Raw genomic sequence first — 27934 nt, 5'->3', positions numbered from 1 at the left:
AAATAACCTCCCGAAGCGGATGACAGAATCCCTTCTGGAACTTCCAAACTGGCAAAACATACAGGAGTAGGTGTATCTTAGTGCATGGAGAAGGTTAGCAGTTTAACCTATAGGCAAAAGAAGTCTCAAAGCGACTTGTGAACACACCACCACCTTCCCTGCTGCCTATTCATCTTTTTCCCACCCTATAAACCCTTCCTACACAGAATGGAGAAAAACGTCCACTGCAGCGTGTCCAGCAACAGCCAGGGTGCTCATGAGGGTACAGGTACTCCAGTGGAGGCTCCTGCTCCCAATCAGGCAGAACAGAAACTTGGATCTGAGTCTCCCTTCTTTTGTAAGATGCCCCAGCTACTACTTGCCTATTCCTGGGAGGCACTTTGGGCGCATCTTGTTCAGAAATTCTGTCCAGGACCCTCAGACACCTCCTTCTAGCCAGAAACTGTTTTCCTTTTCAAGCAGTTTTTCCCCAGTGCATCTGTCGTTTGGACATTATATCTCTGGTAGAGACACACAAACCCTGTCAAACATTGTAATGGAATCAAGACAGTAAATGTTCCACATGATTAGAGCTAGAGAGAAAAGATGAAGCTTTTCAATTTATGTGGAACTGAAATTGAAGAGCAGGCAAAGCAGACAACAAAAGAAGTCACCTTAAAACTACGCTGTAGGAGCTGGACTCAGTCCCTGACTCAGGTTGAGTGTCCTCCTTCCCTACTAGACCAAAATAAGTAAGCAGAATACACCCATCTGATGCAGCTGATTGGAAATACTGATGTTGTACAACCCACAATCCCACAAAATGAAAAAAATTACATGTTCAAGTTGAGAAGGGCACTGTTTTCAAAACAAAACGTTCTTATTTGTTCTCCTAATGAACCATTTTCGTTACCCTCACAAGCGACAGGAGCACTGTCCCAGCAGGGATGTCTATCCTTCCAACCAATAAATGGAGCATTTCATCACAGAGATGTGAAAGATGAAGTAATCAACATTTCTCATTTTAAAGTAGAATCTATTTTTATTCAACACAGGACAGTAAATGGATAAAATTCACAATAACCAACATTAAAAAACAAGAAACAAATCCCGCAGTCATATTTAAATTTGGCTCTACCTACTGGTCATTCACATTTCTACACAAAAAAATTTTGTCAGTCTTGCTCATTTTCAGATTAATGGATATTGACACCCGATACTAACAAAACACACAGTTTATTCACAACTTGGGGGACCTTTAGGGTTGTTAAGAAAGAAAAGCAAATCTTTATCTTTTTGTCCAACACATTCATAGCTGGAACTGAAATGCTGCACATTAGCAAGGAAGGAGACATCGGCACACCAGGAGTCCTAACTCCCGCCTACAATCGATAGAAGGAAGGACTCAGCACAGCACCTCCAACATCGTCGTGATCCCATACCCAAGTCACTGCAGTGCAAAAGCTATTCAAATAAATAAATAAATAACAGCAGCAGCCCCAACAAGTAAAACGTGTAAAACCCAAAACACAGTTAAATATCTTCACAACGTGTGACTGTTAAATACAACTGAAAGCATTTTAACCTAAGACTTCAGCCCATAGGGATCAGCCTCTCAAAATTTGAGTGCAGCAGAGTTTAAATTGTTTCAATAAACTAGTATATAGCTTTACATACCTTTTCGGGGGGAAGGGTTTGGCATCTTCAGCTAAAGAAGTCCTCCATCCCTCCCTCCTCACACAGCCATTGAAGTTGTGCCAATACAGCTGTTTTGGGGTTGCAATGTTATTTTTCCCCCATTAGAGACTAGGTCAGTCCCCTGGCCAGGCTAGCACCCCCCCCCCCAGAGTCAGCCTGGCCAAGTGAGGGGCAGCGTGCCATGCCACCAGGACGGAATTCCTTTCAAGTAACTTTGCTGCAGAATTCTGTTGCATTTAACTACACCGTAAAGACCAAACGCAGCACTGATTTATGAATTCACATGTTGAGTATCCCCACTGGTCTCAACAGGTTTACTCAAAATGTGTGAAGTTAACCATTCATCTAGGTAACTGCAGGGTCAGGGCCGACCCAGAGCATTCCCTTACAAGGACTTGGTACCTTCCTTAAGTCTTTGTGGGACTGAGGTCTTCCCTGTATCTCTGTTCAGCAAAACAGTTAAAAATGAACACATTCTTATACTGTTCAAGTCAAGCATAAAGCATGTGCTAAATCAAACTAGTGAAATAACTCATCACAGACTGAACAATTACAAAACAGCCCTGGAAATTAAGTGTTGTGCCAGCACATGGAACACACCACCAGCAGCTGATGAGACATTTCTCCATGTTTTGGCAGTCTACTTTAGAGTGTGCTGTTTTGTTAATCAAGTGTAAAGACTACTGCATTGTTTCACAAAACTTAAGAGCATAGTTCAGAACAAGACATATGCCTAGAGCTTTAATAACTACAGTTAAGAATAATACACAGTTTAAATTATCTAGCCTTTGTGATCTAAGTATAAACACCTCATACAAAAAAATTGCTTTTTACTTTGTACATCTTTAAAAAAAAAATCACAGAAACATCTGTTTTGCAAAGGAAATGGCTGTACAAAGAAATGATATGTTTTGAAGACATTAAACCGTCTATTTGCTGGGTAACACTAGTTACTGAAATGTTCTCTTACAACCTACCACCTAGGTAATTTTTCTTTTCTGATATTTTGGCTCCAAATCTGAAATTCAGAGCCACTTGAAATTAGTCACTTCAAAGAGATTTCTGGTTATTAAGGCCTTGATCTGACAATGACTTCCACATGCACACACCAGCACTGAAACCGCGGAGCACCCAACAGAGATCACTGTGGCAGCAGGCACTAAGGCAGCTCATCTGTTCAATCCTGTAGTGCTAAAGTATGACAGCTCACAGTTCTCTGCCACCCCAAAGGAACAACCTCTCATTTTCAACCCAGCCTAGTGGAGCAGCACAACAGTTATATGACATTTGCACAACCAGTTTATAATGTCCTGAAAATCATTAGAGCTCCCCACTGGGAATTCTGACTCGTAATCTACTTTTTCTTGCTTAGGTCTCCTTTCACACAATGCTAATTGAGGCCTAACATCCATCCAGAGAGTCTGTGAAAACTGCTAACTGCGGTACACCGCAACACTAAATTCCATTTCATTACCTACCAAAAGGCTGGATGTTGTCCTTGGGATTAGAAGTAGTACTGTAGTTAAAAACTAATAATACAGTGAGGTTATTATTGTCTGAGCAGCTTCAAAATACTAATAGCAGTGCATCTTAATAGCCAGCTGGTATTGTGCTCTATAAAGTGACGCCCTTCATGTGCGCAAGATGACATAAGAGATACATACTTTACTCATTGACACTGGGATGTTTCACTGCTAGACTGTTATGATTTCAACTTCCTTCTGCTCTAGTTTTGACTTGTTTTTGGAAAATACACAGTTCGGCATTTTAATTAAAAACATCCTATCAAAAGAAATAAAAAGGCACTTGGTATTTCTCTTTGGCTCAGCTGAGGCGTGCTGCTAAAACCTTTCCAGTTCCTGTCTCTTCATCTGATGAATAGTTGCCATCCTGAGGTACTTATTCATGTGCAAAAATAAGAGCTTCAGGGATTTACCAGTTGCATTTCTCACATTGCTTCCAGTAAATGTGCAAAGTTCTTCACCAAACAGAATCTCTTAAATATAGAATAACGCATTCCATGAAGTTTGTTTTTCAGGGAAAAGCTCTGATCGCTGACGCAGTCCTTATTCCAAATCTGGTCTTGTAGCTCAGTGTTCTTTAAACCTGGAAAAGAACAGCAACCAGGCAGGAAAAGTTGAGGTGTGAGGCATAACAGACACTAACAGCCATCAAAATGCAGGATACATCCCTTGCCATGCATTTTACTATTCTCTGTCCATTTTACTTCTCCAAAACTGCAACAAAGGGGCTCAATTTAGATTTTCTGTATTCAAGTGTAACTCCATTGATTCAGTGGATTATTTTTTTCTCAATTTAAAACACTGTAAATTCAGAGCCACCCTTTCCTTTAAGGAGACCTTATGGAAAAAGTTACATTTGAAACTATTAATAAACACAGAGCAAGCAATCAAGTAGCTTCTTATTCCCCACCTGCATGCTCCATGATGAAACCCAGGAAGATTACATATTTAGGAAAAAACAAACCATAACCAAGAGATGGTGACAGAGATTTGTTTTCAGATACTTTTCAAAATAAGATATTCTAAAGAAAAATGTTCATGATTTGAAAACATAGAATCATAGAATCATTTAGGTTGGTAAAGACCTTCAAGATCGAGTCCAACCATCAACCATGCCCACTAAACCATGTCTCAAAGTGCCTTGTCTATGCGCTAACATCAAACTGAGATTATTCTTTTGAAGCAAAATTAAAACAGACAGAAATGGACGTACCGAAATCTTAAATGTTCAGTCTACATCTAGGTATTATGGGGCAAAGGCTTAGTACACATGTTTTTAAACTGTTGTTAAAGAGCAACAGCCATGCATAACACTTACAGGGTATGATCTGCATAACACCGAAGTTCCTTCTGAATAAGACGGAGTAAGAACTGTAAGAACAGTCACAGTATCTGTGTTAATATCCATACAGATATACAAATAAGCTAAGTTTCAGGATAAGATGTTCACAGTTATTCGAAGAGTTCCTCATTTGAAACATTACCCTGTAATGCTGAACTCAGTTAAAAAAAAAAAAAAAAAGAAAAAAAAAAAGAAAAAAAAAAAGATTTACAGATGCTCAGTCAATGTTTGGAAGAGGAGTTTTCACAATGAATAGGCAAGAGGAAAATAATTTCCTTTTCGCAACCGAGAGATCAATTTCTTTGCAAAAACCAGAATGGCTTTCCAAAGTTACTTTACCAGCAGACATGTAAAGAAACCAGCAGAGGGAACCCAAGACTTCAAGAAAACACGGCAGATAGGCATTTTGGAGCATGAAGGTATTTTAGCTGCTATTCTGAAAAACAACTGTGTGTGAAAAGTTTTAATCACACAATTAGTCAAGACAAGTAAAGTCAGTCATGTTTACTTGCCTCTGCAGGATCAGGACTTCAAGTGCACTTTGAAAGGTGTACTAAGACAGTACCCAGGAAAGTGATTTTACAAACAAAATTTGATGATTCCTATGTACCTTAGAGACAGAATTAAAACTTCCAGGGTTCCTCACTGTTACAGATTTCCTTATCCTCAGAGTTTCACTGTTATAAATGGAAGTTTCTTCACTATTATAAGTCTTGGTGTTTTAAGATGTTAAACCTAAGATTTCAGAGGTACGGGTGTGGCCAAGAATGACAGAACTGAATACCATGTAAGAGGCTAAAGCCCCTCCAGATATCTTTGAAGAAATAACATTTGAACATAGGCATCTACATGCTGTACTGCAAAGAACAGGAAAACCAGAGCAAGAGTTACAAAAACCAAGATTTATTACAACAGCAGAGAGTCAGTCCTCCCAAACCCAGAGCTTTACAAAGGCATTTTAACTGATGCTGCAAAGAAATGTGGCATTTTTTTCATTTGGTTTTAATAAATAACTATAAAAGAAAAAAAGCAGAGCTTTAAGTCTACTTGGGAAAACTATGACAATCTCCCAAACCTCACTCTGCAGCATGGAATACCTAATACTGAAAACAGCTCAAATCAGGATTTATAGAACTGCTGACTACCAGTGGCAATATACTTCAACTATTAACTTACCTAATTAATTTACTTAATTTTCAGAGATTTCACATCTTAAATGTGGAAAAAATTATTTTAAAATTTTGGGTTTACCTTGAATTTAGAAAAAAAGCCTCAATCGTAACTCAAAGCAAGACTTTCTGCTTTTCTTGTGTCAGGAAAGAGTGTCTCGCACACTTGGCATTAGCTCCTCTGCGGGAGCACAGAGCTCAGTGCAGTACTGTGCAGGCACAGGGCTTTGTCTGGGCACAGCCAGTACGGAGGAAGGAGTATTTCTGAAGCGTTTCACAGTCACCCTGCCCTCTCATGAGCACTTCCACCCAGGACTTCAAAAGGAGAGGATAAGCAGGTGACACTTCAGGACATCTCTGAGGTAGTCATAGCAGCATTCTGCTCTACTGGAGAACAAAGCTGGCATAGATGCCTGCCAGGGAAATCTGTGGCAAACTCAAAAATGTAACCTACAGGCTAACCTACAGGTGAGTGCAGCAAGACTAACTTCAAAGGTACAGCAAGACTCACCTTGCCTCATCTCATCTCTTCTTTGGTCTTTAAAAGCAAAGCAGAGCAAGTCAGAAGTGAAAAAAAACCCAACCCAACCAACCGAAACAAAAGCTTTTCAGATCTTCCTATCAATCATACGGGATCTCAGACAGGAGAAAAAAAGGAAAATGGATGTGCTTTGTACCAAGCAACCAAGTGTGTTGCACTCCTTTTCCCTAAACATCTGCTCCTGGTTACTGTCAGAAGTTAGAATGCCAGTTTTTCGTCTAACCTAGTACAGCAGTTTTAGGGCCCATCTGGAGATGTAATGTATTAACTTTCAACAGCTTCATTATCACGGTGATTTTGGTGATGCAGCAATGTAGCAGAACGTTTGTTACCGCTTTGCTAAACCGGCTTTAAAGAAAACAGAAGTAATTCTTTCGTGAGTGGAATCTGAAGCATCTTCTAGGTCTATATATGAAGGTTTACTTAACAATTATGCCTCCTGTGATCTCCTCGGCCAGCAATTAACAGATATGTATTTGCTCAGGAATTGAAGTGCATCAGAACTAATCTGCGCTTTTGATTAAAATTAGATGAGAATTTCAAAATGAGCAAATTAGCTCTTTAATCGAAAATTTCCTACACAAGTGGAAGTTTCTTATAAGATGGAGTATTGAAATTGCAAAGGGAAAATTTGCATTTTAAGACAGTTTAGCACAAAGGAAATACACGGTAACCAAACAGTATTTTTAGACTTACTAGCAAGGCACATGCATCTGCCACCATAAGCATGTAAAACACGTTGTTCCAACCAGATGGGGAAATAAGACCAGCTAAGAGAGGGCCCAAAGCTGCACCTGAAATATAATATTGATATTGTCACAATGATGCAACATAAGATTTACTATGTTGAAAAATAGTTATTCTGAGTTAGAATACCAATTTCTTCACCTAGTTAACTCAGTGTTACCTTATGTATTAAATGGTCCCAGAAAGCGCAAAACATTACTGGTACAGCTGCAAGCCTATGGGAAACCTAACACAGGGGAAGCTGGAAGACTAGAAGCTTGAGAAACGCCTGCCTTTGGCTCAACAAAATGCCCATCCAGTATTAAGCTGAATCCTACTCAATTTTCCCTTCCACATACCAGTGCGGAGGGCATGAATAAAATATCCCTGATCTCAGAAACAGCCCAATGGCATCTACTTTTGCTGTCTGTGCCCAGTATCAGTCTACCACCCTCTTCCTTCCTTCCTCCCTCCCTCAGGTGTGGGACCGCTAGACAGGTTTAAGGCTAAGTTTGCTCTACTCCCCATTTCCAAAGCTGTACTAAGTCCTGGCAAAATGTGAACTGAAGAGAGGCTAGTCTCTCAAAGATCCTTTGTTTTAACCTACCACAGCTAAGGCAGGCTATCTTACAGCTCTGGCTTACCTACAGATCCTGTTCCGTCGATGATCGCTGTCACTGTGGACAAGGCTCTTGCATTCCCTTTCAGGCTTTTATGGGTACCCTAAAGTGAAAAAAGACTGCTTAGACCCATTCTGAGCTGAACTCCGAAAAAGTCTTTAAATCATCATTTAGCTCATACCCCTTCATATTATGAAGATGCCTCAAATATCCTAGCTCAGACCCTTTTATCACTACTTAAAAAAGCCTTCTACTCCATCAGCCTGTTGCCTACAGTGTTCTCCTTTATTAAATCATGTTATTTAAACCACAGGAGCCAAGAAGCTTTCTGTTCTGCACATTGTGGATTCAAGCAACAAGGATGGCACTTCAGCTTTGCATTATGCTGCAAGGCTGTTTCCACAGCCATCTTTTTCCCCTGCTAATACAGCAAAGCTCTGCAGAACTGGGGGGGGGGGGCGTGCACAGAAATCACTGCTGTGACAGGAATACTAGATTACCAGAATTATGGTTATATACTGAAATGCTAATTCAGACAATTGTTGAGCCAGACAATTGTTGAGCCAAAAGAAGCTGTTCAGTCCCAATTTGAGAAGCCAGGTCTCCAAACAAAACAACTGATAAAAGGGGGTGACTTAGAACTGCTAATAAGAGACAGTCCTTTATCTTCAGTACACTTAGGAGAATCTAGTCAGGTAATAAGCGATTCACACTTGCTCATGTCAGATGTCTGATTGTTGACATCTGAGGAATTGGCTGGCAGTTTCAACCCTCTTTCCAAGGGCCAGGTAGGGATCTTGTGATGTCATGCCCCACTTTCTAGCTAGCCGCCCCTTCCACAAGGCTAAGGATAAAACGGGCAATGCATGGTGGCCTGCTTTGTCTTGCCAAGACCTCCAGGCCAAGGTTAGGGCTCCAGAGGACATTTGGAGATTTCTGTCCTGCTCCTTTTCCTATATTTAGAGCATTTGTTGTTAGAGGACTTTTGCCTCTTGCTTGGTGCCTTAAGGAACCAACACCTTTGAAAGCGACCTTCCAAAGCCTACCTAATGAAAGGTACCAGGGACAATGTTTTCACACGGCATTTGTGACTTGACTGACTTGATCCAGCTGGAAGTACTGGCAACCAGAGCAACTGTACAAGAAAGGGCAGAGGGTAGCATGGACAAAAATAAGGGTATGTGCCAGGTACAGCTTTCTGCAATGATGGGAGTTAAGTCTCCAGCACATCTCTCACACAGATACAGCTCCTTCTCTCATTTAAAGATGCAAAGTATAAAAAGGGAGAAGGCACCTGTATGGAGACCTAGCTTTGCATGCAACCTTCACATTCACTTTGGTCTGTCTTGTTAGTTGGAAAGAATAATTTAGAAGCCTCTCACAAGCATGACACTCATTCATACTAATACATGAACTCTAAAACAATCTCAATGGCTGAGTTCAGCACTGCCTATCCAGCTCCTTATCCCTCTGCTTTGGGAGAATGCAGCCCCTTCACTGACGCAGAAGTCAAAGGGCTCTCTCTGGAGGCCGAGAAGCCAAACTCACCAAGTCGGCAGAGACAGCAGTGGTGATCAGTGCATAAGGGCCATTCACCAGGGCACCACTGATAAGCAGCATCACTGTTGCAAGTTGACAAAAACGGAAAATGTGAGTTGCCTGAAAGACTTTTAACCATAACAACAGAAGACGTCATAGCCTATGGTTCTCAAATGGTTTAACGCTTCCTTGGCTCCCCTGACCCCATTACAGAATTGGGAAAGGAGGAAAAACAACATACATTCTTGTCTCCCTTCAATGCTTACTCCATGACATGAATTCTCAAATATAACAGGAGATGGGGCTGAGTCAAAAGGCACTTCCCAGGGCCTTTATTGATCCTGGCAGGTCAGAGAAAGGAGAAAATCTGACCAAACTGACCCTAAGAGCAGGGGATGATCACAGGATCCACCCACAAGCCCCTACTCTGCTTGTACAGTACCAAGCACCAGAGGGCCCTAAAACTTAACAAGGCTTTTAGGTAAGTGAGACACTACTGTCAGCACTTGTGTCTCAACTTCTGTTTTGAGGTAACAGATAGAAAGCCACAAGTGAACTCAGCCTATACAAGTGAAGTTAACATTGCTGTCAAAAGTACTACAAGTAGTCTTTAAACACCTCTGACATCTGGCACAGGAAATACAATAAAGCTTGTGCTGACACAACAAGCTCCAGAAAGAAGACTAAAGATATTAACTAAATCACTGTTCTCATGCCACCTTTTAGTCATTTCCTAGCCCCCCTTTCTCACCCTGTAAAAAGCCTGCAAAACAAAGTATAGGGAATTTGATTACATACTTCCTCCTCTCAGGGAAAATATAAAATAAAAATAAAAAATAAAATAAAATTAAAAAAAAAAAAAAAAAAAAAAAAGAGCATCAAAGGATCATAAATGAAAAGTTCACAGAAAGCCAGGCAGAAAATAATTTACAAATACTCACCTACAGTAGCCTCAAGGCCCATTTTACTAACTGCAGAGAACATGTACAACTGTAAAGATGAAAAAACAAGCATGTTGAATACCAACATACAGACTAATCCTAGGTTCTCCATTTTCACCATGTTAACTACAAAATATCTTAGTTGGTATTATGTGAAAGCTAGTTCTAGGTTTTACTAAATCCTTTTAGACCACAGCAGAATTATTGTTTGATTGGACACAGGAGGGAGATAAGGGGTTTGCTCCTATTCCCCAGTATGTCCCTTCAGAAGAAAGGGCTGTGTTATGACACCACTCAATTTTAATCTCTCAAATTGCCAGCTCCAACACAGCACAGAATACTGTTCACAAAAGAATCAAAGAAAATGCATCTCATATGTCCAACTGCCAGTTTTCCAACAGTTACAGCGCAGAAATTTTAGCCTTTGAGCAGCTAAAATTCTGGCTAAGAACTGAACATGAAATTTTTATAAGAGAGTGAAACCCTCCACATAATCCTATAACAAGCAATACATTAGACCTGTTTGCTTGTTTAGTAAAGGGAGCCCCAATGTCTATATTTGCTCACATGCTCAACTTTTCATGCCAGCTTTTAACCTGGCCTGAACTCTTTACATCAAAGTTAGAAGATGCTGTCTGCACAACTTCCAAAAGAATGCTGTCAAAGTCTCACCCACAGCTGTAAGAGAAGGGCAAACTCTTACTGTGGGTGCCGCAAGCAATAACATCATTCCGCAGGTTGATGCCCTCTTCTCCAGCCTGTCTGATATCAGGCCTGCCAAAATTCCACCTGAAAGAAGGCATAGATGCGTGAGGAAAACTCTGTGCATGTTTTACACAAAAGACATCAGTTATACTTAATGAAACCCAACCTGGATTAAACCAATACGATATGACTTTTTATGTACAGGTTATACACAGCAGCACAGAGCATGAGACTGACAACGTAATTTTCACGTAGCAATATCCTTATTAACCCAACTGGTTTTGAGTTGGAAGATAGCAGCAGCAGACAGTTGTTCTTCCTCATTGTTTATTCTAACCAAATATCCAAGATGACGGGGTGGGGGCGGAATAGAGAGGGAAGAAATATTTAGAAATCATTGTTCTGCTGCTTTTGAACGCAAAAAGCCTTTTTGCCAGGTGCCACACAGTCCCACTGCTAGCATTCTGGAATCCAGCTGTGCCCAGCTACTCACTGGTCTCTTAACTCCTCACATGCAACAGTAAACTTGGCTCTCAAGTGCTCTGTCCATGTTGCACTGCAACCAGGGGAAATGAGCTATTCTAGATCTTGGGGCAAATGAAACATTCAGTTTTCTCTCCAGGTAATCACTTCAGGATCTTTAATTTTCCCTACTTCTTGTGTTTGCCAACGACTATACACAGAAGTACTCATTGGAGCACATGGCAGGAGGGGGCTGGAAGGCCTGAGGGAAGGAGCTGCCAAAATGATATAAAGGGAACTTGGTACAGGGAGAAGGAAAGGAAGTTCTCTGGATTCTCCACATTCCTAAATACTGCTGGGCCTGCCTCTCCCTTCCCAGCTGCCCATCTCCAAAGCGCTCACATCCCACTTGAATTTAAATGTAAATGCCAAAGGTCCAGGCAGCACTGGCACATTGTTAAGCTTGTATTCACAGTGGAGTAAGGTGCTGCTGAAAGAAGTCACTCAGATCTCTAAGGTACTACTGACTCTGGCTTCTAGCTATCCGAGATGAAATAAGCAGTGAGAAATGGCAGAAGTCACATCCAGCACAAGACTAGAACAGTAACTGCAACACACCTTGACACCTGCATCTTGAACTACCAGGGTCTACATAGCTCTTGATCCAGTGAAACTTCATCATTAGCATCATTTTCTAATAGACTGATACAGGGCTTATCTCCATAAGGGAACCGGGGGAGGTGGAGAGGGGATGGGTGTGGGGGTGCGTGCGTGTGTCATAAATCAGCTGGCCATCAAGATGATGATGCTTGGTTTATTGTGAGCTACACTGTCTGCACTGGCATTAAAAAAAATTAACTATTTAGCAGCACCTCACAAATTACAAAGGAATAGTCTCATCCTCATTATTATTAGTCTCCCAATTTTATCACATACAGTTGTATGAGGCATCAAGAAAAAAAAAAACCAAACCAAAACAAACCCACACCTGTGGCCATTCCCCTCTGTGCCCACAAAAAATACAAAACTGTACAAGCTGGGATAGTTCTGTTCTGTTAGAGTGACAAAAGGAACATATTTTGATAGGTGGAGTGACCAAGACTCATGGCCCAGAGCTGACAGAGCTGAAAGATTCTATAATATTTACCTCTTACAATCTGTATGGGACAATATCACCAGTTCTGTGAGTTGTTGAAAACCTAGCAAAATATCTTTAAATTGAACAACTAACTCAGCTCTCAACTTAGTACCTTTACTGCCACTCTTCTTCAGTATACATAAGGCACAAGGATTAGTAATATATGTAAGCTGTGTGTACCACAGCTTTTCCTAAACTGGTCTGATTAAGGATGAAATATTAATATATAAAACTTACCAAAGATTCCACCCACATCAAACAGTGTAGAAAGGTCCCCAGCTCTTCTGGCATCAAGATGCTCTAGTGACAGAAGAAAAATATTTGTCTCATTTCCAGACCACAAAATGTAGAAATCTCAACACAGTCTTGTCATGCTGGGATAAAGGCATTTTATGGCAGTTTTGTTTGTTCACAGAAATAAGCTACCATAAGCTGTCATTGTATATGACAAATAAGAATGTATCATAACTGGGTATTCAGGTATATAGTCTTTTGAATGCAATTACACTTGTGGCAGGACATTTTACTACTTTAACTATAGATACAGCTGTTGATTGCTGAAGTCTGGACTAACAATATTCCCATTTGTGAATAGCGACACATTCATAAACAGTTAACAAGTGCTCATGAGACTCTTTGCTCTAAAAGCATGATTAGCATACATTTGGATCACTTAGAGAGCCTTATCCTGCAGGCCTCCATCACGTGACCAGTAATATTCATCATTAAATTACATCTGGCAACCCTGCTTGGCATAACATGCACTGCGTCGTTTATGGGGACTATGAAGAGACAGTGATTTCCTTAACTTCACTGTTTGCACATACTTACGTTTAGTCTAATGTAGTTACTGATATGCTACAGGGTCAGATTTCCAAAAGTACATCAGGAAGTTGGGGAACCCAGTCCTATTGTGTTAAGTATGAAGTTTCAAAAGGAGCTGGATTTCTAACCCCCTTTGGTATTTTTTTAGAAGTCTCTGAAATACATTTGAAAGAGCAGTATCTGCTAAAACAGTGGGGTCAGTGGCACTACCATAACGTCACCAACATCTGCCACAGTACAGATGGCAGTACTGTGGTAAATATCAATAACCTTTCTATTAAAAGCCCACTGCTTTCAAGGTACTCAGTCCTGCAGAAGCACTGGTTATTTGGAGTCCACACACAACAGCCTTTAGCTACAGGATTTGCAGCTCTATGTGTTTTCATAGGGTGTTCAAGCTGTCTCTCTCTGCTGGTTGTTACTGCCATACTTGTCCAGTACAGCTTTTTTGTTAGCTGGGTGTTTAAAGGTCACATTGTGACTCACAAGAACATGAATTTCTCTGGCTAGAGAGAACTCCTTTCTCTGCAGTCTTCAGCACAAAACAAAAAAGCAGTACTGAACAGATAAAGCAGCTCATTTAGATTTTTTGTACATGTTTTAATAAGGCTCTTCAATCATGTAAAAACATTAGAAAGTAAACCTTTTTGACTGGTTTGCAAGAGCCAAAGACACAGCATTGACGTTTGGAATTGTTGAAGATAAGCCAGATTCTTTTTTTGTTTGTTTTGAAAATGCCCTCTCATAATACTGAATTCATTGAACTGAGAAATATGGTAGCTGGTGACTTACAACTCTCCTGCTACTGTAGCAAAGACAGCTTATTTCGGAAGCAGACATGATTGTTTTCTTATTTATTTCAAGCTCTTATTTCCAGACACTTTGTAGTCACAATTCTGTATCCCCTTACTGTGATACTTACCTACATTTGTGATATAGAGGGGAAGCCAGAAGAGGAAAGTATAGCTCACCAGCTTTGCAAACAGAAGACAAAGGGAGAACTCTATGACTCCCTGAGAGAATAAAGAAAATGGGAAGTTAGCATCTTGATAGAGGCTGCTACTTTCAAAGACCATTATGAAAATGGTTTCTAAGAAGCATTTAGGCTTTTCTTTTTCTCTCAAGAATTCCCAAGAAGCATTCTTCCCCTGAGAGCACAAAGATTACCATCACAGCAGACTGTGGTATTTTACTTACATGCTTTCTCTTCTTAATTGTACTGAATTGACCGAAGAGAGAACACTAAAATGAACAGGAAGGATTTGATACTGTTTGGGACACCTGCATCATTTACGTTCCTCATGTAAAGAGTTTTTATATAGAATTATAGCAGATTCGGAGTGTATTCCAGAGAAATTGGCATATTTTTGCATTCTTTAGATCCTTCCTTCAGATGGGCCTAAGATTTCTCCCTTATCATTTAACTCTTTACAAAAAGCCAGTTAACCAGTATGACACAGTTCAAATCAGTATATGTAAGAGCACACTACAGACAGGGTATAGGCCTATCTGAAATACTCATTTGTTCCATCCTCTTTGCTGCTGGGTGTATGAAAAGTATACTCACTGCACAGAGCTGCAACCAAACTGCCAAACAAACCTACCTTCATTCCTGTCACCATCTAATACATTTTTGTTTGAAACCAGATTTCTGAAATCCCTGGTATGGAGTACTGCAGTTATCAGCAGGGACAACACACATACACAGCTCACACTACTTCACATCCAGCTGTGACCCTTCCCAACAACAGGCAGGAAAAGTACCACAGTGTTAGAGATTCCAGGTGGCAGCAGCAGCAATTTTTCTACGCATTACTTCCACTTTGCCACAGGAAAAAACAGTTGAGACAGAGGACCAGGCTGGATAGGATGAGAAGATGCAGGAATACAGTGGTTTGGTGTGGGAGATTTCTTCCCCTACCTTTACACCTGGTCCAAATCAATTTGCATTTAATTCTACTTGTGCAACCTACTAAAGCTGCTAGGCTTTAAGCCAAGAGGACAATCAAGGATGATAGTCCCTGACCTAAAGGAAACTTCCTTTCCTTTTACCAGCAGTCTGAATGTTTGGGCTGTCTGAAAGTTCTCACTATAAACCACAAAAGAGATTTTAAAATTAAAGCTTTTAAAAACAATGTTGAGGAGTGTAAATGGGAAGCCATGGAAGGAAGTTCTGATACAGAGAAGTGCTTATAGACTCAGCCTGCTATTCCATCCTTAACACCAATGTGTCATTAACTAAGACCAGTAAACTTTTACATTATAGGCTGTTCTAGTATTAGTTATAATGAGGTGAAAAAAACCCCAAACCAGTTTATATGGGTACTGGAGCCTAGATGCTTGTAGTTTCTAAGATACAACCAATGAGCTTATGCCATCTGCTTACTGGGGAAGAGAGTACTCTATACAAGTGTTTCACTCTCAGAGGGGTACACCTTGTCTTGTGTACCAGAATCTGATTTAGCCTATGTACACCAGAGCTGCCAATCAAAGCTTGTGATGCAAAGTTAATGTCATCTACCACTCCCTCTAGAACTTCATGGAAATATGAATTCTGAGGCAAAACTTAATTCTTAGAGGAACATGCCAGAATAGCACATGTACTCACAGGTATTCGCAAGGCCCCAAGGAAGCTGATAGCTGATGTCCCATGTCTACCTTCCCCAGTGACCACAGTGCTGGAGTTCAGTGACACACTGCAATTTTCACTGTCAATAAGCAAATGCTGCATCTCTGGATCCTGCAATTTTCCCCAGCAACACCACATGAAAAACAAACGAACAGTGCATCAAAACATGTATCAAGCAATCAAATAATTCCAAAATATTTTTTAAAAAAATTTATCTGGTTTATCACAGAAAGTTACAGCTTTTATACAGAGTACATAGAGAGAGTATAGAGTATATACAGAATATCAGGTGAAACAAGTCTGGTTGTTTATGTCCAAATGCATACACTCCATTATGGAATCAAGTTTCTGTTCTACTGTGGCACAATTTCAAGCTGCAAAAAACACATTAGAGTACGGTTTAATGGAACAAAACAATTTCCAGTCTTCCCTTATTCCACTACACAAATGTGGTCTAATTAACACTGACAATCTACCAAGTACTACAACATATTTCTGTATAGAAGCATGTATTATCTTCCTTCTGTACAAATATTAAGCACATTTTTCAGACTCTGTAACATCATCTTATTCACCGATTTAAATACAGGCCATTTTTCCAACTGAATTACGGATACCAAGTGCTTTATGTTAAGCAATCACTTATTTTTTCACACCTGTTTCATTTGAGCATTGCAATCCACAAATTATAAAAGCCTGGAGTTTACCAATATTACCTAAATTGTGAATTCCGAGTTCTTTTCTAGCACTAGGAAAGATTTTACTCTAATACTGGCTGCTAAGAATACTTGTGGAACAAGTTATCACTCAACAAGAACAAGCCATCCCAGTCTAGCCATGAGGATAACGTTATTTTTATCCATCCACCACACTGAAGTGAACTCTCAGAATAGAACTAGAAATTTACATCTTACAGCTGCACATAGAAAAAGATATTTTGGGTATAAATAGTCCTCAGTACTTCTTTTCCAACTCAGGAGGAGAACGGGATATAGCTATCCTTACTTTTACCTGCTCGCTGAGAAGCTTACCTAGCTGTGTACTTCTACTAGCTATGGAGGTATTCTACATACTGTCTTCTTTCTCTTAATTCTTGTGTATTTGAGTAAGGCCTTCATGAAGAATTAAGCCTCAAATATATATTTGGCTGCAGGTTAGTAAGGATAAAATGGCAGGCTATTCCATTTCCAGTAGTTATTACAAAGATAAAAACTTTCTGATTAATATTTGGTAAGCTGATGGCGGAAGAAAGAAAAAAAAAGTAACCAAGTGCTGGACAAATTCAATTCTGCTATTTTACACTCAGTGATTCTAAATAAATTCTGTTTTTAAATAACTTCTTTTAGGAGAAAACGCTAGGGAACCAACCAGGCACCTGAGCCCAGACACTTAGCATAATTTTAGAAGCTACCATGCAGCATCCAAAAATGTTTGTACAGGATTGGTAGATAGGACGTAGGATTTACAGGAGACCCTGCACCCTGATGAAGCGTTAACTAGAAGACAGGAAAAACAGGACCTCTGATGTGGCACTGTAAACCTATGTTATGGCACATGAGTCACTCCATCATCATCCTAAGTATTTATCTTCTGAATTCCTGGAGCAACTTCAAAACTTGGAACTATTTTAGCAGTAGCAATTCAAACCATCAGCTATTACACTTTTAAAAAAGAGAGAAAAAAAAAGAGCACGTGAGGGGAAAAGAACATGAAAAGAAAAAAAGAAAACAACTTAAGCAGTAAAGCTCCCCACTAGATTCAATGAAAGACACTTCTAGATAGTGTCTTAAGTGGCTATCTCTTGCACAATTTGCACAGCAAACTTAACCAGGATTGTCTGAGGTAATGCTGCTCGTTTCTCAGACAGGTAGATCTAAGCCTATTTAAGAAGACTGGGTTAATATTGGACTGGAAGTGACCAAGGTCCAAATAACTTATTTAACAATTCATGCTGGAAACTTTTATTGACAATATGGAATTTTTATGCTGCACATAGCTAAATGATAAATCTCTGCTTGGCAGAAATAACACTGTTCAGTCTTGCCAGCTTGTCACAGAGTGCGATTAGGCATATGGCACACTCTTGATCTCTGGTGAAGGACTCATTATCCCTCAATTTTGTGTAATTTTTAAGAGGCCAACCTGACATAAGCAGTAAGGAACACACAGAGGTATTCAGGTCACGCACCCAAAAACACATTCTGCTTTCCACCACTGCATGTCCTGAATATGTGCTTTCTTTTTACAGTAATTGAAGAGGTCAATGAAAAATCAGTAAAAGCTGCCATTCCAGTGTGCTTGGAGGACACCAGCTCATAAATGCAAAACATCTGTTGTTTGTACAGGGACAAAAGCTGACTGCAATAATCAGCTCACTATAACAGTAACACAACCCCTGTGAAAAGGAAAGGTCAGCTCTGCTTTGACAGGAATAAGATTAGCTTCTCTCACTGGCAGAAAATCAGGGGGCCCCAAACAGTGACAAAACAGGATTTTTAATTTTTTATTAATCTCTTTATAAACCTTGTTAGGACTCCATATTACAAACATATAACCCAGCTGGCAGGGTGGAGGCAGCAGCGCAGGCAGGGAAGAATATCGACGGGATTGCCAGCAAGTGCCCTCGTGCTTTGCTGTCTGTGCTGTCTCTCTGTCCTGCTCACAAGGGAGCACCGCTCAGTGAGAGGGGTACGACCTCCTTGCCCACTCGCTATGCAGACTCTTTGCACAGGCTGATAGTAGAGGTACTAGCAGAGTTGGAAGAGAAATCTTTGTCTGCTAATTTGCTGACTATATTTTAGCTCTGTCTTCACAACTTGTCTAAAGACACCTGCTGATACTCTTGCATCTTCTCCCCTTATCTTACAGCTAGTTGTGAAATAATATTGCCAAATGGTTTCTGGGCTGGAGACCGTTCTTGGGCAGCTCAAAATGAACACGAATAAACTCAGTACAGAGGGGATTTAGGCTGAACTGATCAAAATTATGAGTAAAGCATTTCCTTAGCAAAGATGTTCATCAACGGTGATTATTATACCCTGTGAATGCTAATTATTGTTCTATAGGCAAAGGATGAAAAGAACAGGAAGTTTCTATTTTCTTGTAAAAGTCTAAAAGAAGCTAAAAAAAAAAAGTTATCCTCTCAAGATGTGATGTGCCAAGTGTACTGAATACGAATACAAAATTTCAAATGGAAATTTTCTGTTAATGTCCATCACAAGATAAAATGTCTTTTTGCTCACAAATGGGCAAATCCACAATTCAGTTTCTAGTGAGAATTACCAGCACTTATGCTTACAGATTTTAAGCAAGATTTCTGTGAATAATTGCTCATATTTAGAACTCTCCATTCTCCATGTATAGTCTTGTAAGTATATACATCTATTACATTAAAATGGGAGAGAAGTAAGACTGCAAGGACTGGACAAACACAGTATAAGTAGTTTAAAGATTTCAAATGGTCTATCTTTAAAATATTTTGCAGTGCATTACTTTTGCTGGAATTGTATGAAGATCACAAGATAAGACCAACAGAGTAAGCATGGTATCTTATTCAGCTCAGTTTGCAGTATCTTAGATAACGCTTAGTTTCCTCATCTGAAGTTACATTTGCATACGAAGATGGAAGTAGATTTCAGCATCATAAAAGGAAGAGCAATCTTTACCAACAGTAAATCTACTGTAAATATTCCATGTGAGCTTTACGAAGTCTTCTATACTATTTTACAACAATATGTTATATTTTACCTGAGGTTTGTTGGTTTCCTTAGCATTTAAGATTGGCATCTGCACTCTGAATCGAGATGTGCCATTCAGAAAGGTTTTAGAACTCTGAAAAAAACAAAACAAAACAAAAAACTCCCATACTTTCACTGCTTGTTTTTTAAAGGATTATATTAGTGTTAATCAAGTCTCTGCAACAAAAGTCTTTGTGCATTGTAACATAAACATAACCCCAACTGGAGCATCTTTAATGACTGTGTATTTTGGGGTTTTAAAGTTCTTATGCAGACCTATGGCAATGTACATAAAATGCAATCACAATTTTACTCGAAGGCTGACTTCATACTGTTTTTATATCGAAGCAGCAGACTGAATTCAGAGCACAGTCGTACAATTCTTAACATCTTTAGCTGCTTTTTCCTCTGCTGAACTTTCATTGACATTGCAAACTTATTTTTTTCTCCTAAGCAGATGATCCTAGTAGCAACTACAGAAGTTGATTTGTTTCAGTAAAACCTTGATTCTTCATTTCCCTATCCCTTTAAGATGAAAGTTTATCCCTTTAGCTTATGCTTACTATATTCTTCTAACCCAGAAATGGACTGTGCTCTTATGGGCAGGAGGGTTAATGAAGAGTCTAAGCACCTCCAGCATGCCCAGTACAGAAATTGAAGCAACAAGCTATATTTTAGGCCCGAGATGGACTTGCTTTTTATACTTACTTATTAATAAGTGCATTAGTATATCAGTTCACACCAAAATTGCATTCATTGGAAAACATCATTCTGAGAGCCTTGGTCTAAAAATATTTACCAGGGACGTTAAGATTCATCTGCTGAATTAAATATACAGCTTCAAAGTAGGTTTGCAGTCAGGTAGGGACAACCTACCTAAGACCACAAGAGGCACTGTGCATTCCTCAGGGACGAGATGTTTAAGTGTCTAATCACACTCTGGATGCCACATTAAAAAAAACAAAATAAAACAAAAAAACCCAAACCCTGCCCCAAATAAAACCCCCCAAACCCACCATCACAAATAAAAAAAGAATGCCCATCCTCACTGAACATTTTAATTCAAAATGAATCACTAGGTAATTCTTCACTAGGTAATTCTTCCCCAACAAAACCACAAGGATATGTATTGCAGTATTCTTTAGACAAACTGCCATTCATCAACCAAATCTTTCTAAGGCAGTGAAAACCTTTTGAAGATAAGCTAAAGTATTTCTGCTGCTCAATGCAGAGCTGAGGCACAAGCAGTCTTGGGCATGCATTCCCTCAAATAAACAAACAACACTCAAACCCCCAGGATCTGATAAAACAGATTTTTAAAATTTTATCTTACAGAAAATTAGGCTCTTGTCAAAAAAGTGATTTACAGTAATCTCTGGGGAAGAAAATCCATTATCTAGAGACAAGTCATCTACATCTTTATTCAGCAGCTCAGCAGAGAAAGAATGAAAGACTTTTTCATTTGACTGTCAAAAATAAGATCTACTGTGGTAAGGAGGAAATGCCTGGGGAAAAGGACTAGACTGAGAGGCTGCACATTTAATACTTAGACTTCTTTCTCCTTCAGAAGATAAAAATTGCAGCCTAGTATCTTTTAAATGCACAAGCACTTTGCCACAGGAGTTTGAGTACCAAGTTTCCTGGAAATGCAAAGTCGGGTTAAAGAAAGTTCCTAGAACATAAAGACAGGTCTGTATGAACATGCTGCAACTAACATGTTTACCTATGAGGAAAAAAAAAAAAAAAACGTACAGGGAGAGAAGATGAGAAGCAGTAAAAACAGTTCTAAATCATCACATTTCACAAATGCTGTTAAATCTACTCTTTAACTTTCATTATGAAAGTGCACCAATGCTTAACAAAGCACACTGACTTCTCACTTGCATTTGTCCTAAGTACAGCCTTTTGGAAACTCATAGATTAAGCCTCCAATGTTAGCACTTAAAAGCACTTTGTTGTACTCAAATATTTGTCTTGAAACAAATTTCAGATTCGTAAATCAGAGCCAAGGTGAATACAAGCAAATGAAGCAAGAATTGGTGAATAAAGAATAAGAACCATGCATTCAAGGCTCTGTGCCTGGCTCTCCACCTGTGCTTCTGGACAGCTTAATGAAATCAGATTACTAACCACTACAAACTCTGTAGAAATACTGGGCTCACAATCACGCTGCAAATAAACAGTAGACCAAATTCACCCAAGATAGTGATACCAGGGATGAATCTGATCTATAAGTCTACCCTAAGTCCTTCCCTCACGTTGAGCATTTATTTTAGTTGTACTTAAATTTAACTGGCCTCATTCTTCCACAACGATGTTCAGCTTTTGGCCCCAGCTGGCAGAGCTGCCTGCACCTAACCAAGACATCTGTCCAAAGTGACCTACTACAGCCTTATGAGCAAAGGAAGTGTGTATTTTCTTTAATGTCTTAGAAAAAACATTTCTAACTATTTGCAAAAATACACAGGTTGTTCAGGTTGTCACTGAAATGACCGAGCAAAAAAGGACAGCTAGCATTTTATGCCTGCTAGCAAGTGCTACCCCTTGTACAACACAGCTGAATTTTTGTTCCCAGTAATAACACAGTCTATTTTACCACATGAACCTTCCTTCAGTTAGCAATCAGTTTTCTTTACAGTCATTGTCATTACCACATCTGCACTTGTAGGAGGTCTTCTTGAACTTCTATTGTTACCTTATTAATTTCCTTAACTTCTAAAACCACCCTCCCTGCAGTGAAGAGAAGCTGTGAGCCCTATTCACTAAGGATTTAGAATCCATTGTACTTTGCAGACCACACAGGTCTGAAGAGAGGTATTTGAGCAATTCAGATAGCATACAGCTTCCCAAGACAACAGCAAATCTTTATCTGAGAAGCGTCCAAGGCAGGCGGGGAAGCACTTTTATAAACCTCTTACAAGACTTCCAGATGTGAATACGTGGAATAGGGAAGGAAGAAGTGATGCCTTTTGTTCTGGAGAGCAAGGTTTCCAGGGAAACAGAAGGTCAAATTCATCCCTACACAATGAGACTGTGCCTGCAGCGGTGATCTTGCTGGTACCCTAGAGAAGATTAGGTGAAATGCTAGCCCTTTTCTGGGACTGAGGCAAAGCGTGGTGAATGGAAGGGGAAAAAAGCTCCTAAAATAATAAATTTTTGTTAAAAATATCACAGCAAGTAGAGATTGAATGTCAAATTTTTCCATACCAGCTCCTTGAGACGTATGAGCAACATCCTGTGCAGAACTCTTTAGCTATAATTTCCAGTAAAAGTGTATTTGAAACAAACAACAAACATTTACTTCCATGAAGCTTAACAGCAAATGCTGTCAACATTATGCTCTAGGTATTATAAACAGCAGCTGAAATGTTCACGGGAGCATTTGAAAGGCAATTAAATGACAAATACAGAGCGCATTGTGAGCACACCTTATCTCACAGTAACAAACTAAGAATAGGAGTTCCACAGACTGTTAAAAGTATTCAGAAGCTTTATCAGGAGTACTTCATATGAGGAGAAAAAGAACCCATTAACTGGTAAAGAAGAGAGAACACAGACTAGATAAGTTGCCTTCAGTCACTATTCAAGAAGAGGAGAGGATTTAAAATGTAAAAAGCCATCTATCTGAAACTACTGGGGGGGTGATAAAAAAAACCAGCAATCATCCCTGTACAATCTACCTGCGATACTCGGAACTAAAAGTTATAGTTCACATATACCTACATGTGCCAACAATCTCCATGTATAATCCCTTAGCATTGGAAAACATATGTGGGATTCCCTTGGGACCTTCCCTCCAACGCTCTCCCCAAGAGCCCTGATTTGCCCTCACACATGGGAAACCTTAAGACCTTCTTTGCCACTCTCCCCCTACTATTCTTCCAAAGAACTAGTTGAAAATGTGGCAGACCTGATTGCCCACGGGTCCCTGGGAGCCAAAGGAGAAAGAGCCTGGAGAACACGCTGCTGTAGGTTTTGGTTACAGTAGACAAACACATACCAAAGTCTTATGGAACATGAAACAGAGATGACCCTGCAAACACACTCCTAAACAAAACTGGGCTACAAATGACATTCTGTTATGGGAGACATTATATACTGCCGGTCTTCCTAATGCTCTCTTTCTTGTTCCCTTTCCTTGCTTTTTATTTTTCTCTTGTTCTATTTGGATTGCCTCCCTCCTCTTGAGTCAGAGCTACACGAGGCAAGAAAGGAATTGTCTTCTCACGTAGTGGCTAAAGCTTTCTAAGGCACTTCTTTTCTCCATTGACATGGCTTTCTACATTACTTAAATTTGAGTACATAAAATGTCTTACAAACTTTTGTTTCAAAAGCACTGGCCAAACATCTTGGTACCAGAGCTTAACCACTTCCAACCTACTTTCAAAATAGTATTTGAACAACCTTATACTAATACTTAAAGAGAAAGCTTTCCTGTTAGAAACAATTGAAAACGTTACGAGTTTTGCTACCACAATGGCACAAGGAAGTATACACGCAATGTTCAGCAACCCAAAGAAAGCTTAGACATTTGCACACACACGCTTCGATCCTGCTTCAACAAGGCCTTAAGTGGTCAATCTCTGATGCTGGATTTTCAAACTCTTGTGTCAAGAGAGTCACATTTTCCCTTGTGATCCAGACAGTAGGTGTGATAGTATATTTTCAGCTTAGTGAAGTTCCTTACCTTGCCAAAATTTAAGCCCTTGAAGTATAAGCTCTCATACAATAGCAAGATCCACTGCCTTGACGCCAGTAAAACATGATCAACGCATTCTAAAAATACACTGTATATTTTTAAAAAAAAAATCATCTATGTATAAACAGCATCTCCATCCTTGAGGATTTCAAAATCTGACAGGCAAGCCCTAAGCAATCTGATCCTATGTCAAATTTAGACCTACTACGAGCAGAGGGTAGGACCATACAATGTCCAGAGGTCCCATCCCTTCCAACCTAAATTATTCTGTGATGCCACAAAAAGTAAAGCATTCATTTGTCATGCAACGCATACCACTAAGCACAGATTATTTCTCTCTCCTTTTCACAGCTCTTCATTAATGTCAGTTTTGGTTAAATAAAGGCCGTATTGTACCATGACTAAACTCACTGTCACAGACTGATTGACTGCTCCACTCTCTTCACCTCAGCTTCCTATCCATCTCTTGCGTCCTCTTTTCCCTAGCCATGTGCTCCTACTGTACTTCCCTCTATCCAAGGGAACATTCCACCTTCCATCCCCAGGCCCATAGATGCATGGTTCATTGATGCTGTGTCAGCAAAAGGGCTGTTTGCTCTTTCTGCAATGCCTAAGCAAGGAAGGCAAAAGCAGGAGATAGGTCAAAATGCTCTGAAGATGCCCGGGAAGACTGGAGGGAAGTAAGAAAGTTCATTAAAAAAAGATGAACAGTTTTTACTTGGTTTACTGTAGCAAGATCATCTATTCCAAACTTTAGTTAAAATAAACTAATTCACCTCTTGATTCACATTACTTTGATTGAAAGTAAGCTACTGGTTTACCAGTGAAGCACAAAAGACCAATCATTCCCTCAAGTACAGGGTCAGTTATAACAGCCTGCCACAAAAGGGCCACGCAGATTATCCGATTTCCAGAACTATCATAATAAACATGTATCAGGAGGCAAAAAAATCAAAATAGAAAAAGCATTCACTTACACTGGATGGTGTGCAGGAGCAACTTATATCTTTAGGATCTGAAATACAATACCATGCACAGTTAGCAGTGAAAACAAGCATAATGAGTATCTCTTAAAACACTTACCAGTAGTGTAATTTACCAACAATAAACCAACAGTACAGGTAACACAGAAGTAGTCCTGGTAGAAATGTGTAACTGTAGCTTTAGAGAAAAAGAAAAGGGTGCTCCATGGTACCCTTCCCATCCTATGACCACACCGAGTGCTATTCTGGCAGTCCAGCTCATTACAGCATTCTAGTTATATCTGCAGAACTTTCTACTTCCTGAGATAGGATAGTAACAGTAAAATAAGCATTCATACTAATATCTCTGAGTCTATGTAGGGATAAGATGGGGCAAAGCTTTTTAATTTCTAATTTAAAGTGACAAAACTTGCTCTATCAGCTGACTTCTGTATTTCATAGCACAGAATATGGATGGCATGAGTTGAATGGTAGCACAGAATATACATTGCAGCCAGGTGGGACATTCTGCTACGATACACTTGAACAGGCAAGTGTACTGAATTCTGAAATGTTACTCTCTCAGGTATGCCAGAGTCTGAGTGTACAAACTCTTTAGACGTACACAGGTTCTTCTCCATCTAGCGTTCTAGGAAGAAGTTCTTTAAATATTGGCATAGCTTAAGGAACATACTTTGCACTGGGACATTTAGCTTAAACAGCTGGTGTTCTTCACCCATAATGAGCCCTCCGTAATTCTGTAATTTAATGTCCCATTAAAGCACTTACGTTCAATAAGAAACAGGAAACAAACAATCCCCATCACAGCGATGATAACACCAGGCATCACGAAGGAGAGACCCCAGCATGTAGACACCCAATAAGCAGCAATTAAAGATCCCAAGATATTTCCTACTGAAGTGTGTGAATTCCAGATTCCCATGATCAAACCTCTCCTGCATTAAAAAAAAAAAACAACCACCCAAACATTTCTTATTATTCCAACAATAAGCATTACTATCTTGAGAAAAGCGTATCAAAAATGACTATTCATCTGTGGGGTTAGTGAATATTTGCAATTCTATTGCTCTTTAAAGGACTGCTTCTCTATGCTACAGTCTTTCATCTGGCAATTTCAAGGCACCTAAATATTAACAGAAGTGTTCTAAATACTTCTCTGTGCACGACAGAACTCATCCTGCGTTCAAAGGCACCACTAGGGCTTGCGTATTTCTGGATAAGAGTTTCTCTGATAAAAACAAGTATGCAGATGTTGCGTAGCATGGGCACGCCAAGTCTGATGCTTCTGGGAATTAAAGTCCTCCTGCAAACACACTGCACTGATAATCTGATGCTTTCAGGGTATATTAGACTTATCATGCAGAAGAAAACAATCTGTACAGGATAGGTAGAGCAAATTCAGTATTTTCTGATCACATTCTGGACTTGCTAGGCACTCATAGAAGATAACACCTGCACAGGCTCAGCTAACAGACACATCAAACTGCTGTCTGCCTGGGAATCCCAGATGAGAGCTGCTGTAGAATAGCTTCAGCTGAGCTAATGTAAACCAGAAAAATCCTACTGAAGTCAAGACAGTCAGCAGGTTTTTCTTTCCTTGCAAGTCATGGGAAGACTGCCTTGCCCTGAGCAGCAGTTTACCTGGAGCAACCTAACTTGAACTAAACCTAATCTTTTCTGTTGGCTGAATACAAGATCTAAGAGGTCTGCTCATGTTTCACGAATTTGTAGCAAAATGAAAACAAGAACCAGATCACTGACGTTCAAGCGAGAGCCCTATCCACCAGTCCACTATGCGGCCTCCTTAAAGTAAAGGGTGTTGCTTTTGCACAAAGCAAAATCTTGTTTTACACAGTCTCGCCAATACATACAGTATTGTATGACAGTTATCATTCTCTGCATTTTGTAACATTCACCAAAAAGGCTGCAGGGACTATGGAAAACTAGTTTGAGCCTACATCTTCTTAACTATCCCGTGATTTTATATAAAAAGCATACGCTTTATTTTCATATGTCCTTCTCTTGAACCGATTGACAATAACGTTCATTCAATGGTATGTAACTACAATGGATGGCACTGAAGTAGCATTAGTATATGCTACATGCATCAACCAGTATCAGAGCCAATGGATTTAGCATGCAGCTCTTGCAAAATTTATGGAAAACTCCTGTGTGGTATGACAAAATAAACATTATGAGCAATCTATATGCAGGATTGAGGAAAAAAAAAAAGATTATTTAAGGAAAGTGACAAAAAGAAAGGTTAAATCAGTTGCCATATCTATTTTCTTTTTTTAATTAAATTTTGGAGTTTCTGTAAGTGTGTTAGAAAAAAAGATACTTTTAGAGTTACACCCTGACAACTGCTTTGAAACACAAATGAAAACACGGGAAATTCCACATTAAAATGGCATAATAACAGTCTTTATTAAAAATGGTTTTAGATTGTTAATATTTGCAAGAAGTATTCTTAATTCAATTCTGAAATATTTCACCTGAAAAATTAAACATCAGACTAAAGAGCTACCACAAAACACTGTTTTGACATGAGGGAAAGTATGTCAAACCGATATATAAACTAATCGGCATAACAAAGGAAACTCCTCTCAAAGATCTACCTGCTTGTTTCATCCCAAAAAACACTGAACCAAAAGAAAGATATTTAAATTTTCTATAAT

The 27934-nt window shown here is 39.5% G+C and overlaps 1 protein-coding gene across 11 annotated transcripts in view; it reads right to left on the bottom strand.

Moving 5' to 3' along the window:
• Window positions 1–1005: 1005 nt before the first annotated feature.
• The window catches only part of SLC37A1 (solute carrier family 37 member 1), a 39802-nt gene continuing 12873 nt past the window's right edge, over window positions 1006–27934 (bottom strand). For 9 of the 11 annotated variants that reach the window (XM_041124974.1, XM_041124975.1, XM_041124976.1 and 6 more), the window contains 13 exons: window positions 26025–26191; window positions 25251–25288; window positions 19585–19668; window positions 15817–15948; window positions 14131–14221; window positions 12621–12683; window positions 10782–10867; window positions 10079–10127; window positions 9147–9220; window positions 7623–7701; window positions 6949–7046; window positions 4519–4571; window positions 1006–3783 (listed from right to left, as the gene is read on the bottom strand). In XM_041124974.1, the coding sequence (XP_040980908.1) occupies window positions 3768–3783; window positions 4519–4571; window positions 6949–7046; window positions 7623–7701; window positions 9147–9220; window positions 10079–10127; window positions 10782–10867; window positions 12621–12683; window positions 14131–14221; window positions 15817–15948; window positions 19585–19668; window positions 25251–25288; window positions 26025–26191 (1030 nt within the window). In that variant the 3' untranslated portion in view covers window positions 1006–3767. The other 2 variants (XR_003924287.2, XM_030020311.2) reach the window with 2 other exon arrangements.

The sequence above is a fragment of the Aquila chrysaetos genome, chromosome 7 (assembly GCF_900496995.4).
Source record: "Aquila chrysaetos chrysaetos chromosome 7, bAquChr1.4, whole genome shotgun sequence".
NCBI lineage: Eukaryota > Metazoa > Chordata > Aves > Accipitriformes > Accipitridae > Aquila > Aquila chrysaetos.
This window is presented reverse-complemented; position numbering and strand designations above follow the sequence as displayed.